General features: G+C 38.7%; 1 protein-coding gene across 2 annotated transcripts; it reads left to right on the top strand.

Annotated features, from left to right (window-relative positions):
- Nucleotides 1–4,519: 4,519 nt before the first annotated feature.
- henmt1 (HEN methyltransferase 1) lies at nt 4,520–14,406 on the top strand. 2 transcript variants are annotated; one of them, XM_073477078.1, is made up of 9 exons: nt 4,520–4,636; nt 4,908–5,020; nt 5,938–6,072; nt 6,205–6,387; nt 9,468–9,654; nt 11,677–11,890; nt 12,048–12,177; nt 12,303–12,454; nt 14,061–14,406. In XM_073477078.1, the coding sequence occupies exons 1-9, from the start codon at nt 4,553–4,555 to the stop codon at nt 14,165–14,167; spliced, it is 1,305 nt and encodes a 434-aa protein (XP_073333179.1). In that variant the 5' UTR covers nt 4,520–4,552; the 3' UTR covers nt 14,168–14,406. The 2 variants fall into 2 exon arrangements, with proteins under 2 accessions (XP_073333179.1, XP_073333178.1); XM_073477077.1 differs by having other exon boundaries at nt 12,045–12,177.
- Nucleotides 14,407–16,223: the final 1,817 nt, after the last annotated feature.

Genomic DNA, 16,223 nt, shown 5'->3' with positions numbered 1-16,223 from the left:
TGCTTGTGAACATACATTTGGGTATCTTGACTACCTAACAGCCCACAAACTGGGAAATGAGATATCCCAGTAAGTGTTTTTATGGGCTGCCAAGGTCAGAAAACATGAGATTCAGCATGCAATTCAGATTTTGGTCTACTTCTTACGTAAAGAGGAGAATCATTTGAATAGTACTGCCCCCAATCTGAGTATCCCCGGTAATGGCTTGAGTGCTGGTGGAAGGTCCACCATTGACTTTCTCATAACGAGGGACCGCTAGCGCTAGTTTTATGTTGAACAACTGCTCTGTTGTTTGTTGCACCGGCAAGCACTTTTTTAACGAGGTACCGTGGCTACCATGGCGAAACCACAGGATATTTTTAACAAGAGCAGTGCCAGTACAATGCTAAGCATGGGAGCTACTCTTGTGGAGCTACTTTTGTGTGTGTTGCTGCTGTGTGTACATTTAGTTGCTAGACTAAAACTCATGACCATGACAGTACCCCCCTTTCAAGGGACGGCTCAACAAAACCAAAGTTATCTGGAGGAAAAGGGGAACTGGAGAGGATGGCTTGGGGGCTGGACAGAGGTGTGGCATTACAGCCGTTGGGAAACTCACCAACAAAATACACAGGGACTAAGTGATGAATTAGAACACAGAGAAAAGGCAGAAAAAGACAAAGACAAAAAGTATTAAGCAAAACATGGCACACAAGGAGAGTCTCTTTCAACAGAAAACAGGAAATAAGTAAACTAAAACTCATGATCATGAAAGATCCCCTTTTTCAAGTGACGGCTCAACAAAACCAAAGTCATCTGGAGGAAAAGGGCAACTGGGGAGGATGGCCTGCGGGCTGGACAGAGATGAAGCTGGAGACCAATGAAGGGCAACAAAAGGCAGGGCCCAAGGGCGGTCGTAGGGGTTCAAGACACAATACCAACAAAGTCATCTGTCACCTGGCAGATGCAAGTAACCTAATAAAGGGGGATTCTGTGACATCACAAGACGCTTTGTGGAAAAGCGTTAAATCATGCTGTGATAACATGAGTCATTAGGTTTGCACAAACTTGTGGAGGCCATGCCAGCTCTAGTGTAAGCTTCCATTAAAGCAAAATGGGGACATAAGATAATGTGATCATGGACATTTTTCAAAGATTCAACTTTTCACTCAAATTGTGAAGCTGATATTATCATTTGTAATGAAATATTTTTTGGCATAGTAGTAATAATTGAAAACATCTGTATCATATTTTTGTATGGTATTTGTCTGTTGGGCATAAAAAGACTAAACTCTTTGTAAACCACATTGTTATGAATAGAACTGCAGCAGATGCAGTGTACAGTGCTGCTGTACCATGTGTTTGAATTACATATCTGAGTTCAGCTTTAGATGCAAATTAACTTTAAAAGTTCAGCCGTAGGAGTGTACAAGTGTTCATCATGTGTCTACTGAAAGTCACAAACTTAAACGTGGTACAAGAAAATTTAAAGTGGTTATCAAACAGTCTCAATTTAATATGAATTCCTCTATATGACCTACAGCACATAAGCAGATGAGACCATCAGCGAGAAGTTTGACTTTTTCTATACAATGATCATAGTTATTCTTAATGCTTGTCATGCAGTGTGATTCCAACTTATTTTTGATTTATCCAGGTTGGATTAGTCATAAAATTTAGCCTGAGGAAAGAAGCTGGTCAGTAGTAACAGGGGTGGTTAACACAGTGGTACAGTATGGCCCTAAAACAAAGTTTACTTTGTTTAACCCTCATCACCTTTTGTCCAAAGGGGCCACCTGAATTTAACTTCATCCTAGTAGATTTAAATATCTGGCTCATGTTGTCATGGTCTGTTGTCCACTTACTTTGCACTGATCCACGATATTGGCCTTATAACCCCATTTTGGAATAAGTGGCTGAAACACTAAATAAACCATACTGTTTTTGGGACACAAAACTTGTTTCCAAACTATTGCATCATGTTTAGATGAGGAGAACTGCACAGTGTGTTTATGTTAAAAGATATTTTCTTAACACCTTTGATTGGAGGCATGTCCCTGTGGTTTGAGACACCATTATTTATCAAGAAGGTGTTAACAGGCTGCCACGCAATAAGGTACACAAATTGTGGTATAATGACATGTTGTTTCTCACTGAAGGGAATATCATATTCTCTTGGGCATTAGTCCATTCAGGCAGGGAGTTTGTGTGTATGTGGTGCAGCACAGTGTGAGCTGATCGATGTTAATCTGGTATGAAGTATGTCTTCTCTTTCTTTTAGATTGTTATATTCACATGGTCCCTGGCAAAAATAAAATAAAATAAAACACAAACTATAATTTGAAACCCAAAAAATTCTACAGTGGACTCAAAGTAAGAATCAAAATAAGTTTGAGCTTTACAGGGCAGAAATCAAGGCCCTGCTTCCACACAAAACAACATCCAAAAGGAGGTTAGAAGCAAAATAAATAAATATATACATTTTAACAAAACAATAAATCACAGCCATGCCCGTGGCTCTCTGAGGCTGGTGCTAAGAGCTACATGCTGACATGTTCACAATGAAAATATTAACAACAACAATGTCAAGAAGGTGCAATGTTTACCATGTACACCATCTTAGTTAAGTGCTAAACACAAAGTATCAGAGCTGATTCAGTTAGCTAGTCGATACAACAAAATGTTGATTGCCAGAAAAATAACTATTCTGATTTTGATGATTACTCTGCAAAATACCCCAAATTCCCTTATTCCAGCTTCTTAATTGTGAGAATGTGTTGCTTTACTTTGACTTGTGTTATAAGAAAACTGAATGCCTTTGTTTTTGAGTGTTGGCAAGACAAAACAAGACTTTAAATGACATTATCTTGACCTTTAGTTAATTGTGATGGGCATTTTAACCTCTTTTTGGTCAAACAACTGTTCAAGAAAATAAACATATAGATGATATAAATATAAATTAAAATGTTGACAGTGTTGTACTCTTGCTTAATTAAATCTGTTTTAACCTTTCATTGTATTTATTGGTTTGGGTCATGTATTTTGAAAAATAAGAACAGATTAGAGAATCAATTGAATTAAGCACTCATCGGTCCCTGCTGCTATTGGGCTGTTACATTTACAGTTATAATAACATTAAACACCTTGTTCTGTTTTGTTTCTCCTGTCAATTGTTTGTTTGCTGATCAGTGTGGGTACTACTGTCAGCCTGATATGTGGACTTGTGACTTTGTCATTGTGACTTTGACTTGAAGTCAGCTTGAGTCACTGTTCTGATGACCTGCAATTTGACTTGGCAGTAAAAAAATAACTTGAGACTCGACTTGCACTTGGAAGTTAAAGACTTATCTTGAGACATAATGACTAGACTTGTCTGTGTTCATTTTATGTTTTCAGTTAAGCCTTTTAGGTTTTTTGATTCTGGCTGTTAGTATCTGCCTTAAAGTGATGGGGAGGGAACATTGTTTTGATTGAAAAGGAATTAAGAAACAGAGAAGCATTGTACATTTATTTGTTTTTTGTGTGATTACATTTATATCACTGAATTTGAATAATTACTGTATGATATAAATGCAATTCATCGTCATAATTTTTGAACAGGTTAGATAAACTGGCCAATTATTAGACAGGTATTCATACCTTGTCTTTTGTCTTTATAAAGACCGGATACTGCAGATATGACTGTAGTATCTAGGGTGGGGGGAAAGTGACTTGACTTGCCTTAACTAAAGACTTGACTTGATTTAACATTATCTATGACAAGAGCGTCAAAGGCTTGGGAATTGTTTGAGACTTGGACCAAATAACTTGAGTCACTCATCTGCTGCTGGCTGTGCAAAAAAGCCTGTCAGGAAAAGACCGAACATTGATACATTTCCGTACAATATTCCATGACAATCTGCTGGTAAATCCTTCACCTCAGAGTTTTGTCTGACTAATGCATTCAACAATCTTCCTACTCTTGACAGAGAAAAGTGCCATGTAAATGTATCACATAACAATAAAAAAATTTAATCAATATGGACTAATTTGTACGACATGAAAAAACTATTTCCACTCTTGCAAACTGTTGATTTTTTTGTAAATCTTCCCAAGCTATGTTATCTTTCTTTACACTTTCACTTTGCATTACCCAAAATGACGGCAGCCATCTTGTTTTTAAACTGATTAATGGGTGGTAGTGTCATAGACATACAGTATATACATGTATATATGTCTATGGGTGGTGTAGCGATGACGTATTTTTGTAGGCTAACCCGGTTTCCTTGACAAAAAGTATATGGGATTTTTCCATTGGATTTTGGAATATCGCCGAAAATAAGCTCTGTGGCAAACCAAATTTATGATACTGACACATTCTGGTCAGCAGGATAATGTTCACAGATGAACACCACTTTTGTGATTTTCAAACAGTAAAATAAACCCTGCGCAAATATGCACATCACCGATGAAACTGCGTCGTCGTCCAAAAAAAGTCAGCGCGTCAGCACTCAATAACAACAGCGCCCTTTGTGGTCCGGCGGGCTTGTACACGCTGACGTTAGCCAGAATTTGCAGGATTAAAACGTTAAAGATGGAGCCAATGTTCAGTCCGCCGCTTCACAGGCAGAGACACCATTATGTCATCGATTTTGTCAAGAGGAACAAACCACTTAAGGTAGCTACTGTCTTCATGGGAAACACTGAACTCTTTAACTTCAAAGCCAACGTTTGCTGACGGTCTAAACGGTCATTCAGAGGCTAATTAACGTCTTCACCGAAACAATTAACGCTAACTAGCGTCGCGGTGCTAACGTTAGCTTAACGCCGATTGTCCTTCATAATGTTTTTGGTTCCTTGCTGTGATAACTTTCACATTGCGCTCGGTCGTTGTACTCCCTCCAGCCAAGACTAGCTTTATTTCTCACATGGTTCGTCATTCTCCTCAGGTGGTGGACTTGGGCTGCGGTGAGTGCAGCCTTCTCAAGAAACTCAAGTTTCACCGTGAAATTGAACTTCTGGTTGGAGTGGACATCAATGGTGCCAAAGTAAAGAAACATATGTATGTAGCTATTTGTGTTCAAGCAAACCAAGATGTGACTGAATAATTAACAACTGGTAATGTTTCAAGGCTGGGCACATGGTTGAAATTAGCTTAATTTTATTCTCCTGCCCTGGTCAAAAAATAGGACAGGATTTTCAACTTTTCTGATAGAATCCTTTTAGGAGTCCCATACATTTCTAGGAATCCTATAAGAAAAATGTTGTTTCTTTTAGGATTTCTCAGTCCTATTGGAAATCCGTTTTAATCTATCAGTTCCAGTTAAATACCTTGTAGACTTTATATCCCCTTTATCAGAAAAGATAGGTTTGGTTCTTTTTTAAAAACTTCTTGGAAGACCTGATTTAATTTGTACAAGAATTAGCTATATGACTCTTACTTCTTATTCTAAATCTTTTTTTGACTGTGATGGATTGGGATGGACATTTTTAATTTTCCTCTTTGACATCACAAAGATTAAACAATTAATTGCTCAATCTGGAAAAAAAATCATTAATAACGTAAATAAAAATGATTTGCAGCTGTACGAGCTGTACTGTATGAGAAGTAACATAAAATAATCAAAACTGATTGTCAGTGCTTTGAATGTTTCCACCACAAAATATTGTTATACGTATGTTTAAATACCATTTGCTTGCAATGCAGTCAAGTGGACAATATCATACAACACAATCTAGCCGCACATATCTAGGATTGCATGATATTGGAAACAGTTGATATTATACTTTGAAAAAATATCTCTAGGATCCAAATTGAATATGAGTAGTTTCTCTTGCAGCGCCCAGAATTTTTAAAATTATGTGAAACATAAAAACATTTTAGGTATTTGACTCCTCAATAACGGTGTGTTTTGTTGTTGTGATAATTATGACTGTGTGGATTGATGGTAAGTACACTGTGCTTTTATGTTCCCGCAGGCATGGTTTAGCTCCCCTATCAACTGACTATCTGCAGCCAAGTTTTGATCAGCTGCGCATTGAGCTGTACCAGGGCTCAGTCACACAGAAAGACGTCCGCCTCAGAGGTTTTGATCTGGTGACCTGTGTGGAGCTGTAAGGGGCTGTTGAAGTTTTCTTACCATTTCCACATGTTTACCTGGCCTTTCTTTCTATCTGTGTTGTTTCCATCTCTCTGTCCCTCTGTGCCATTACTTATCACCATCTTTCCTCCCTGGGTATCTGCAGCATAGAGCACCTCACTCTTGTTGATGTGGAGGGCTTCTCTGAGGTGGTGTTTGGTTACATGACCCCAGTTACGGTTATCGTCAGCACCCCAAACTCCGAGTTCAACCCCCTTCTGCCTGGACTGACAGGTTTCAGGCACAGTGACCACAAGTTTGAGTGGACCAGAGCTGAGTTCCAGTCCTGGTATGCTATTTTTAAGGATCCATTTTCAGGCTTTTTTGACTGTAGCTGACAGCAAAATGATTGCTGTGAGTGTGTTAATGAAGATGTAGCAACAGATTAATATTTGATATGCTCTCAAAAACAACTGATAAATCCTCAGAGCTACCAGCCTCCCTTACCTTATTTGCTGTTGTGACACAAAATCTTATTTTAAATAACAGTTAACTAAGTCTTTTGCCTTTTTTTGATTACAAGGACAGATTGTAATCCTTCAGCATTTGCACAAAGATTTTGAATATGCTGTACTATGAGGCTGGAGTAGATTATATTATATTAATATTGCTAGGGAGTTGGTTGACAAGAACAGCAACCTTTCTTCAGTTGTCTTGATGCTTTAGGCTCTGATAACTTTAAAGCTGAGTAAAGTCTTTCTATGTATGTTACTAGAAGCGTCAGAATTTAAGCATTAGAAAGGACCCTTCTCTGCTTCTCTCCTGAGCTCATTTCTACCGATTTTAATGTCCCACAACAGTGATTCACTAACTCTGGTACAAGCTCCACCTGGTGGTATGCAAGAGCTTCTGAAATTTGCACTCCAAACTGGCCCAAAGCCCCATTCATTTAATAAAATTTTATTACAGACAAAAGTTATATATACACATCACAATGCGTTAAGAGGAATTTGCGTTAATGCGTTTACTTTGACAGCCCTAGTTTAAATAGTAAAAATTTGGAAATTAAATTTGTCTGCGCTTAGCTTTGTAGGGTGAACATGACATGACATGATGTGGCGTATATGTCCATGTGATGAAATGAACTAGTAAGCTAAGGAGCGCAGTCAGATTCAGACTTCTCAGTTGCTCATTAAAAACCAGTAGCCCCATTCACACTGCCCTTTGAGTGCGGGGATCCTGCGCCATTCTCCGCATCCTCCTTTATGCGAAAGTCTCAGATGCGACAAGGGGTGAAATTTCGCTGCGCCTCTGGAGGTAGTATCAGAGCCACGGCATTGGCGAACCGTACCTGTGTGAATGGATAAGCCAGCGGCGCGGAGCGGGGGCGTGTCGATCTGATGGTGTTCACTCTCTGATAACTAATCAGATCCTTCACTCAACAAAATAAAGAGAAATGTCCCACAAAGCAACGTTATAGGACCAAACAACAGTAACGTAGTAACTGGTAGTGTCTTTCGCAACTTATATGAGGAAAAAAAATACCGCAGTTATACATGGAGTAGTGTCTGTCATCCTGTCTGTCCTAACGACTCTTGGTCACATTTCTTCCTGAAAAACAGCGTCTGTCCCCGGCAAAAAACTTTAACTCACCAAGTGCTTGTCTCCTTCCACTATTGTGTTGTTGTAGTTACTGTCTTGAAAAAATCACTGCGACGGTCAGCCCTCCAGACCGAGACTTAAGTGAACTTTCCCCCAGAAAACAGCCTCCCTCCCTGCGAGTGAGAGAGTCAGACAGCGTCCTGTTTACTGATGGCAATTATGTAATTATGTAATTTGGAGAAAAACGTAACTTTGTCACTTTCCAGGATGCATGGTGGGTCAGGATCTCAATCACAAAAAACCATAACAGCATCCATATGATTATAAACAGTCAGCGGGTACATGTTTAGATTAACAGGTGGACACCGGGGGAAACATGTTGAAAAAAACACACAGACGTCGTCATCATCATGGTGCGTCTTTATGCCAGAGCTGCTTGGCTCTGTGTGAACAAACAACGGCTGAGAATTGGTGAACCACCGCTGTGGCGATAATGCGGTGACTCTGTGTGAAAAGGGCTAGTGAGTGGAATATTGAAATGGCAAACAGGCAAACAACAAAACAGTTGAGAGGCAAGTGAAAACGCTGGCCCTGACTGGTCAGATGAACTCGATGCCAATGAGAACCTGAGTAAGCAGTCGGGCCGCCGGTGTGACAGTTTAACTGGAGTTCATTTTAACTGGTGAGGGTCCCAGATGTGCTGGAGGCGTGGTCTGAGAATCCCGTCTCGAGAATTTCCACTAACCAGGAAAACATTCCGATCACACCGCTCATGGATCTAAGTCATGCATATGTATATCATTTTTAACGTGGCCTGTGCACCACTATTCCACACAGTCTGCGACCTGCAAACCACAACAAACCCTACAGAGCACACAATGACAGTGTAGGTGACTGTGTCAATGCCTGTCCAAAAAAACGCAAATGTCAATAAATCGTCCAAATCTGCATGTTGTCGGCCTTATATCTTTGTCATGAACGTCAAACGCAGTGTGGAGATCGCTGTTAGCTGTGGCGTTGAGTGCGCAGCCGCCAGGTTGACTTGTAACGCAACATGGTACCATTGGTTACTAAAAGTAATCGTTCCCAGCTGTACTTGGTATGTAGTGGTACATGGTACATGTTCTGAAAAGTTTGGGAACCTCTGCCTTAGACAATATGTTAAACTGTTTCAGGCCCTTAACAACTAATTTGTTTTATGTATTACCTCCGAATCCCCCCTGTGTCTGTTTGTTGGTTTTTCAGCAGGATTACACAAAAACTACGAAACAGATCACCACAAAACTTGTTGCAGGATGGGTCTCTGCCTAGGATAGATTCCATTAACTCTTGGTGTGGATCTGGATAAAGAGACAGATCCAAGAATTTTTTTCTCACTTTCTTTTACATTGTGAGATGTGTTCCTAAATTTCTCAGGGAATAATGCATGGATATTGATTTTTAAAAAATCAGGTGTATTTATGTGGCTGGTATCTATGAGTGAGTCCAAAAGGGGACGGTTGGGCCTTGGCAAAGGTTTGCGCTCTGTTTTGATTATGATTATATTACACTATATGTATATGTGTTTCCTTCCATAGTTTAAGTTGTCTAGCCTCTTAATGTTATTATTGGTGGGGTGGGGGTTATCTACCAGCCCAAACATGCTGATATAGTGAATTGTCAAGGCTGTGGTTACAAATTGAGAAATAAACTTTGTTAAAAAAAATAAAAAGGAAAAAAGATGATTGCAACAGGAAATGTTAATAAATCAACCCTAAAACACATCAGCGCTGTTAAAGAACAATAAAGATTTAAACTGAATATTGTTAACATTGCATCCCTCCTCAGGGCTCTGAAGGTGTGTCTGGAATACAGTTATGAGGTGGAGTTCACTGGTGTTGGAGAGGCACCGACAGGCCAGAAGCAGAGTGTTGGCTACTGCACCCAGATTGGTGTTTTTCAGCGGCTCAGGGGTAGAGATAGCTGCAACGTGTTGTGTGGTGATGATGCCGAGGATGTGTTTTCATACACATTGGTAAGTAGATTTCTGAGTTGTGCAACATGTTGACCCAGTGTTTTAAGACTCATAACATAATTTTCGTTCCCCACCTTCTCTCCCCATATCTCCTGCTGCTCTCTAGTTTCACTATCAAATAAAGGCAGGATAGTGTAAAAAAATGTTTTAAAACAATGTGTGAGTTTTTAAAAGGGACAAACATGTATGCAGGCAGAAACTGGTGACACTTTTATTTGCTGATCTGCCTTAAATCCTGTGCCATGGTTGCCGGTCTGTGTTGTGCTGGAAGCCCAGTGTTGGTTTGTAAGTTAGTGGACTGCATTTCTAAGCTAAGCTGTTGCTCTCTGTAAGGAGAGAAATCCAGCAGCAATTTGGTCATTTAAAAAGGCCCTGCAAGAGAAACTACTCATATTTAATTAACTTAACATCAAGTTTTTGTCCAGACGCGGAAAATCCGGTCCTTTGAGTCCTTCACAAAGAAATCCACAGTCCAGCATCATTAAACAACTTAAACAAATATTCCACAGGCTTGTACAGTCAGTTGAGAGAGATGGGGACAGTCTCATTTTTCATGTCACGTTACAATCCACTCTGTGGGCAATAAAAAAAGTGATGTAATATATGTAAATGTCTACAAATTATTACATATATGTTGAGACCCTCTCAGTTAGAACAATTCATTAGAATTATAACCTGTTGCACAACCCTTCATCATTTCAATACAAATCAACAAATTCTGCACTCTTTCAGACTAATTTTATCTCCTAATGTCTCTGGATAACCCCTAACTATTTTTAAAGTACAAAACACATCCATTCCTTAACAAGTTTCAAATTGTTCTGATATAATCCAGTTAAATGTGCAAAAAATGGCTTCAAGTCAAATCCTTCTTTTAACCATCTTGGTCTTTGTGCCAATCAGAATGCCTCCTTCTTAGGGAGCAACTTGTTATAACAATTTAGTCATACAACTGTTTTCTGTTTATTATTCCTAACAAAGAGGGAAAAGGAATCCTTAATATGACCATGTATTGATACACTTCAACAAGTCCCCTGTATTTTCTAAATCATATTGTGAAGTATTAAGTATCAACAAGTGGACAGATCCCCTCAAACAAGCTCTAATTAGTTTTGAGAGAGTGGAAGGAATACAAATTGACTAGCACAGAAAACCAGGAAAACAGTTGTGAGTTTTTCAAAAGGGACATTAAGTAATCTGTTACCTTTTGTCGGCCTCTGCTGGTGAACATCAGCAACTATAACATCAGTAGTTTTGGTAGCATGCATGAAGTCTGGGGCACTGCCCCCTTAAAAATAGAAAACTGCTATTAACATAAAGTCAAAGTAGAATCATAATTCTAGATGAGTAACTAGTTGGTAAGAGTTGGGTTTCAACAGACTGTGATCTTAGTTTTGCAGCTCCAAGTTATAAAAATGTTACAGGCAAGAAAAAATGTCTTTTAAAGTCAGATGTTTCACATTTGGCTAAGTAATACTTGACTTATTGTTATTGATTAGCAGCCATATCAAGCTCTAGATCAGGGAACTCAAACTTATTCTTCAAAGGCCCGTATCTGATTTTTTATTCAAGGTTTAGGGGTCTGCTATGATTGGCGATAACAAAATAACATTTAATCAAGTAATTATCTGTCACATCTCACATCTTTAGTATTTAATTAAGAATGTTGCAGTAAAACAACCTAAACATTTTCAATGATAGACTGCATTGGCATCTGTTATACAAGAATATAGTTGAGTTTGCTGATAACAACAATTATATAAGATAGATTTTAATAGTTTTTAAAAAAATCTGCCTATAAAGACATGTACAAGACAATCTGATGTTGTTGTTGTTGTTGTTATGATAATAAAATGTATTTAAAAATGGAAAAAAAGACTTTGAGAAGCCCTGCTCTAAAGATGCTGTTTACTTTAATCCCCGAGTGCTGTGGGGAAGTTAAAATCTCATTCAGGGGTCTCAGTCGGTAAAGGCTTCTATGGTAATCTGATGAAGAGATGTCTTTATCTATTTCTATATCAGCTGTATACTGTCAACTACCCCAGCCTGCGTGACAACAACATCTTGCGAAGGGTCCTGGTGAGTGAGGTGTTGTACTGGACAGAAAAGCTAAAGACAAGATGGATGGAGGAGAATACTGGAGAGAGGGATGACGCCTCTACACTGTGCCATACTGAGGGAGGAGTGGAGGGATGTCTCAGAGCATTAGAACGATGCATGGAGATGGAAGAGACAGGTGGACTTACCAACAGTAGTTCACAATATAAAATAGAAACCGATTTTGAAATGACAAGGGCCAGCAAATGTCATTGAGGTTTTTCTTAGTTGTGTGTTTTGTCACATAAGGTGCCTACAGTATGTTTCTCTCTTTAAAAAAACATACCTCACAGCAGCATGTGGAGCAGAGAGGAAACATCTAATGGAGCACTGTGGTGGAGCTGTGTCAGAGGCCCAGGAAGGACAGGATGAAGAGGTGTCTTGGACAAACATCCAAGAAAATCAGGAGTCTTGCAAACTGCGCAGGTGTTTCCTTGAGATGAGGAGGAACAGTATGGATGTGTCAAAATAAGGCAGTTTGTGTCATGTAGATTCTGGCATCACAGCTATGGTCCCATAATCGTAATTTCTTCTTTTTTGTGTGCTGGTAGGTGTGTGTCTGTACCTCTGGCTGTGCTGTGGTCCTGTTGCCCCAAAATCGGTACCCTGAGTGGAAGTCTCAGTAATCTCAGACATCTCCTGATGGGGGAACCTGAAGTTAAGCTGAGCCAGGACAGCTCTGCTGTGCTTGTGCAGGTGCAAGGTACTGTAAATATTTGAACACTTTCTCATCTGTTAAATGTGTAAAACCTAAACATTATATAAGATGTGCAAATTAATAAGCAAGTTAATCTTCTAGTGGTGGAAAACATTTCCTTTCCATTGGTAATTTATTTTTCACTTTACAACACAAGGTTGAAATTTAAGATTTAGCCCCTTTTCACTACACACACAGACGCACACATGCGCACACATACAGAACATTTATACAAATATTTAAATGTAGAATAAAACAAATATAAAAACAAATAAATACATTTATTTATATATATGTACACTATTTGAGCAATAACTTTTCAAAGCAAAGGTATCACTTAATAATGTATCAGTACTTTGCTTCAACATTGCAGAAATCAATGTTGAGCACATATCATATTCAAAACTATGTGACACTTCTCTGATACCAGCTGTAAACTCTCCTTTATACAAACATATCATTTACTATGCAGTACCAAATGCAATACCAAGGGTTTGCCCAGCAGATGACGCCAGTGCTTCATAAAAATGGCTCCATAGTAGTGAAATGATTCACAAGGCTTCGGCCCTGTTCATATTTGATATCAACAATGCATCCCAAGTGATCTGATCACAAGTGGACAGGTCGTAGGTACAGGTGTGAACACCCCCAAGATGCATTGAGGACCCATTTGAGATCCAATCACTCAGACCACATTAAGAGGTTTTGTGTGATGTATGTGACCACATTCTTTTACAGTGTGTACGCACATGGAGATTTATTTGGGCTCTCTCAACCTGCCCGGGCTCCCCTATTAATCGAGTGATTTTTAAGAGTTTTTGCTTGAAGAGAAACTTAAACTTTGTGAAACAGCTACAGGAAATTCTATATCATTGGTGCCTTCTGTAAATTTGGCAGTAAATGCAATGGTTTATTTCCTTGTACAAAGTGTCAGTTTGTCACGGCACTGCAGTACCAGCATGGCTGTGCATCATACCTCCCAACAGCTGTTTGAACACAGTTTCAACTGATTTCACCAGTTGCACAAAATGTATTAAATATGACATATTGATGGTAAACATGTCAAACATTACAAATAAAGTAAACCGTAACTAATAAAGGCTTCTTCTTTGTCGTCTGTGGAGAAAGTCACCAGACCCTCCAAAAAACAACGCTCAATTTTGAGATTTTCAGAATTTTTAACTATTTGAGCCTAATTGTTTATTCAGCAAATGTTCATGAACATAGGATTTCTTTCTTTGTGTAAAAAATGTTGTATTGGTTTGATTCAGTGATGTGGATGTATACACTATGTGCACATGAGCATATAGAGCTGGAAGGTGAGATCCGATCACAAGACGTCACTCGAGACCCATTTAATGCCAGGTGTGAATTGATGGGCTTAAAGCTGTCCACTTGTGATCAGATCATTCAGGATGGATGGTAATAGCAAAAGTGAACAGCCTCTTGGTTTCCCCAATTACTACTCTCAACAACTCTGCTCATTGAACTTAGAAATACATCATCAGCTGACTGTACAGTGTTTTTTTCCTGCTCTTGTGCTTATCCAATGTAATTGATAACTGAATGGTTACCTGTGTTTGTGACACTGGTCATTTATTTGTGTTTTTAGACCTTGTGGAAGAGGATCAGGCTGATTGGGAGGACAGCGGGTATGCAGAGGCCAGTCTGTGCTCACACAGTGCTGAGCAAGAGGAAGACTGGGAGGCAAATGTTTGATGTGGAAGACACAATCTTGTTGGGACAAGTAGGTTACTTGTTCAAAATTATCAAGGACAATCACAAGAGAATAAATGGTGACAAGTTGAGAGTTAAAGAGTTGCACTAAGTTTGTTTAAATTTCAGCTTTGGATCAAGATGATTTTGATGGTTTGTATGAACCACAGCTGTTTCAATTGATAAACAAAATGTCTTGAGGCAGGTCGATGAAAATAAAATATCAGTTGGTCTGTAAAATATCTTCATACTGTGGTCATTGTGCATCATACCCAGGCTGAAGCACAATCTACACATGCTCCAAGTTTTTAACTGTTTTATTCAACAGTGCAAGGTACACATGTGAAGCATCCAGTACACTTGTTAAGGAAGCAAATGTTGGTCTAAAGAACAAGTCTGTAACAGGTAACACTGGACAGTGTCATAACAGCGGAGGACATCACTTTACAAGAAAATACATTTTACAGTTTTATATAGACAACAGCTTCACAGAAGAGAAGAAGAAACCATGTTTGTAACAACATGTTAGGTACCAAGATGAATATACCTGTGTCACACAGGTAAAACAAGTGATTTTTATCCAAAAAAATAACACAAAAAACTGCAATAGTTGATATTTGGTAGCTGTAAAATCATACACCTACCACTGTCTTAACTACGTAGTGAGAACACTTTTGTCCAGAACAATAAAATATTTAGCAAAAATATGGCACAATATCAGTAATCAAAGATTCAAAAACAAAGACGATGGTATCCTTCAGATGTGATTTAGCTTAGGACATTTAAACCATGCCGAAAATAAAAACATAAAATGAGAACACTGACTTACAGTTACATAATACACTGTGCAGGCATCTGCTTTTAACATGGAGTAATGACAACAAAATGATTTCCTACATGCTATATAGGCGAGCACAATTGTTCCTTCAGTGTGGACATATTCGGATTAAAAGATGGCACAATATCAAATCAGGAAAAACATGAAGATGTGTCAAGTTCTGCAAGCTAACAAAAGGACATCTTAATCATGCAGAACATACAAACATAAAAACAGAGAACACTGACGAATAGTTAAAACACCACACACTGATGACGCTTGTGCAGATATTGATATAACATGTATATAGTTCATCTAGAAGAGGAATCATCCTACCTCTACTATGGCTTATGACGGGAGACAGAAGATTACAGATACTGTACAGTCTGCGTTCACTAGTTATAATATGTCTAATATTCTCCTTATGCATAGGCCTGACAGTTCCCAGGTAATAACAGTATGTTGTGTACTTTGGCAGATTTGCTTTCACTTAATCTCCAATTAGGCTAGAAATGCAAGTAGTTTACATGCATGAAACCTTTAGGATTTCAAAGATCTCAGCAGATTATAATTGTTGTTGTTAAATGAGATTTATTTGAAGCACTAATCATTCATTGACTTTGTTGGTTATAACACTGTTCTCTATTTGACTTGATGTTATACACACACAACTGTTACCCTGGGTCTTTTTTAAAGAGTTCTGAGTATTTACTTCATGGCAGTGGATTACTTAACTAGTCCTTCACTGTACAATCTTAAATTGAAACAAACTATAGTAGGCTTCCGTTGCACATTAATGACATTATTAGAATGTCACAGGATCTTTAATTTGTTCACTGATGTAAGCTTCCTGGTCAACAGGACAGCGCAGGAAAGATGTAGCTTAGTTGCAAAGCGTAAGTATACAATAGGTACGTAGCTGAAATGCTGGGCATTAGATATATGCCCTCCTATAGTGATATTCATCGTAAAAGCCCCTTTTGTTTTTGGTATTTACTGCTCTACAAAGGCAGAGACCAGTAACTTACAGACGATGTGAATTTGAGAAAAAGGCTGGCAAACTGGGTGAAAGACAGATGGTGTAATATCTTTATTTTTACATCTTAGGCTGATTAATTTTACCCCAAAAATCCAAGCTGTGTTATAGCCTACATCATACCTTTTTTAAAAAGAAAAGAAAAAGCAGAAACTGCACTCTGCATTTGGATGATTAGGGAGTTTGAGGAGAAACACAGTATGTAC

The sequence above is a fragment of the Pagrus major genome, chromosome 11 (genome assembly GCF_040436345.1).
Source record: "Pagrus major chromosome 11, Pma_NU_1.0".
NCBI classification, from domain to species: domain Eukaryota; kingdom Metazoa; phylum Chordata; class Actinopteri; order Spariformes; family Sparidae; genus Pagrus; species Pagrus major.
Note: the sequence above shows the minus strand (reverse complement) of the source record. Positions and strands in the feature narration are given on the sequence as shown.

Excerpts from the sequence above, each read along its gene's own strand:
- henmt1 (XM_073477077.1), top strand. The coding sequence starts at position 4,553 with ATGGAGCCAATGTTCAGTCCGCCGCTTCACAGGCAGAGACACCATTAT. Across the intron at positions 5,021-5,937 it reads GCCAAAGTAAAGAAACATAT|GCATGGTTTAGCTCCCCTAT; the intron begins GTATGTAGCTAT and ends ATGTTCCCGCAG. Across the intron at positions 12,455-14,060 it reads TGTGCTTGTGCAGGTGCAAG|ACCTTGTGGAAGAGGATCAG; the intron begins GTACTGTAAATA and ends TTGTGTTTTTAG.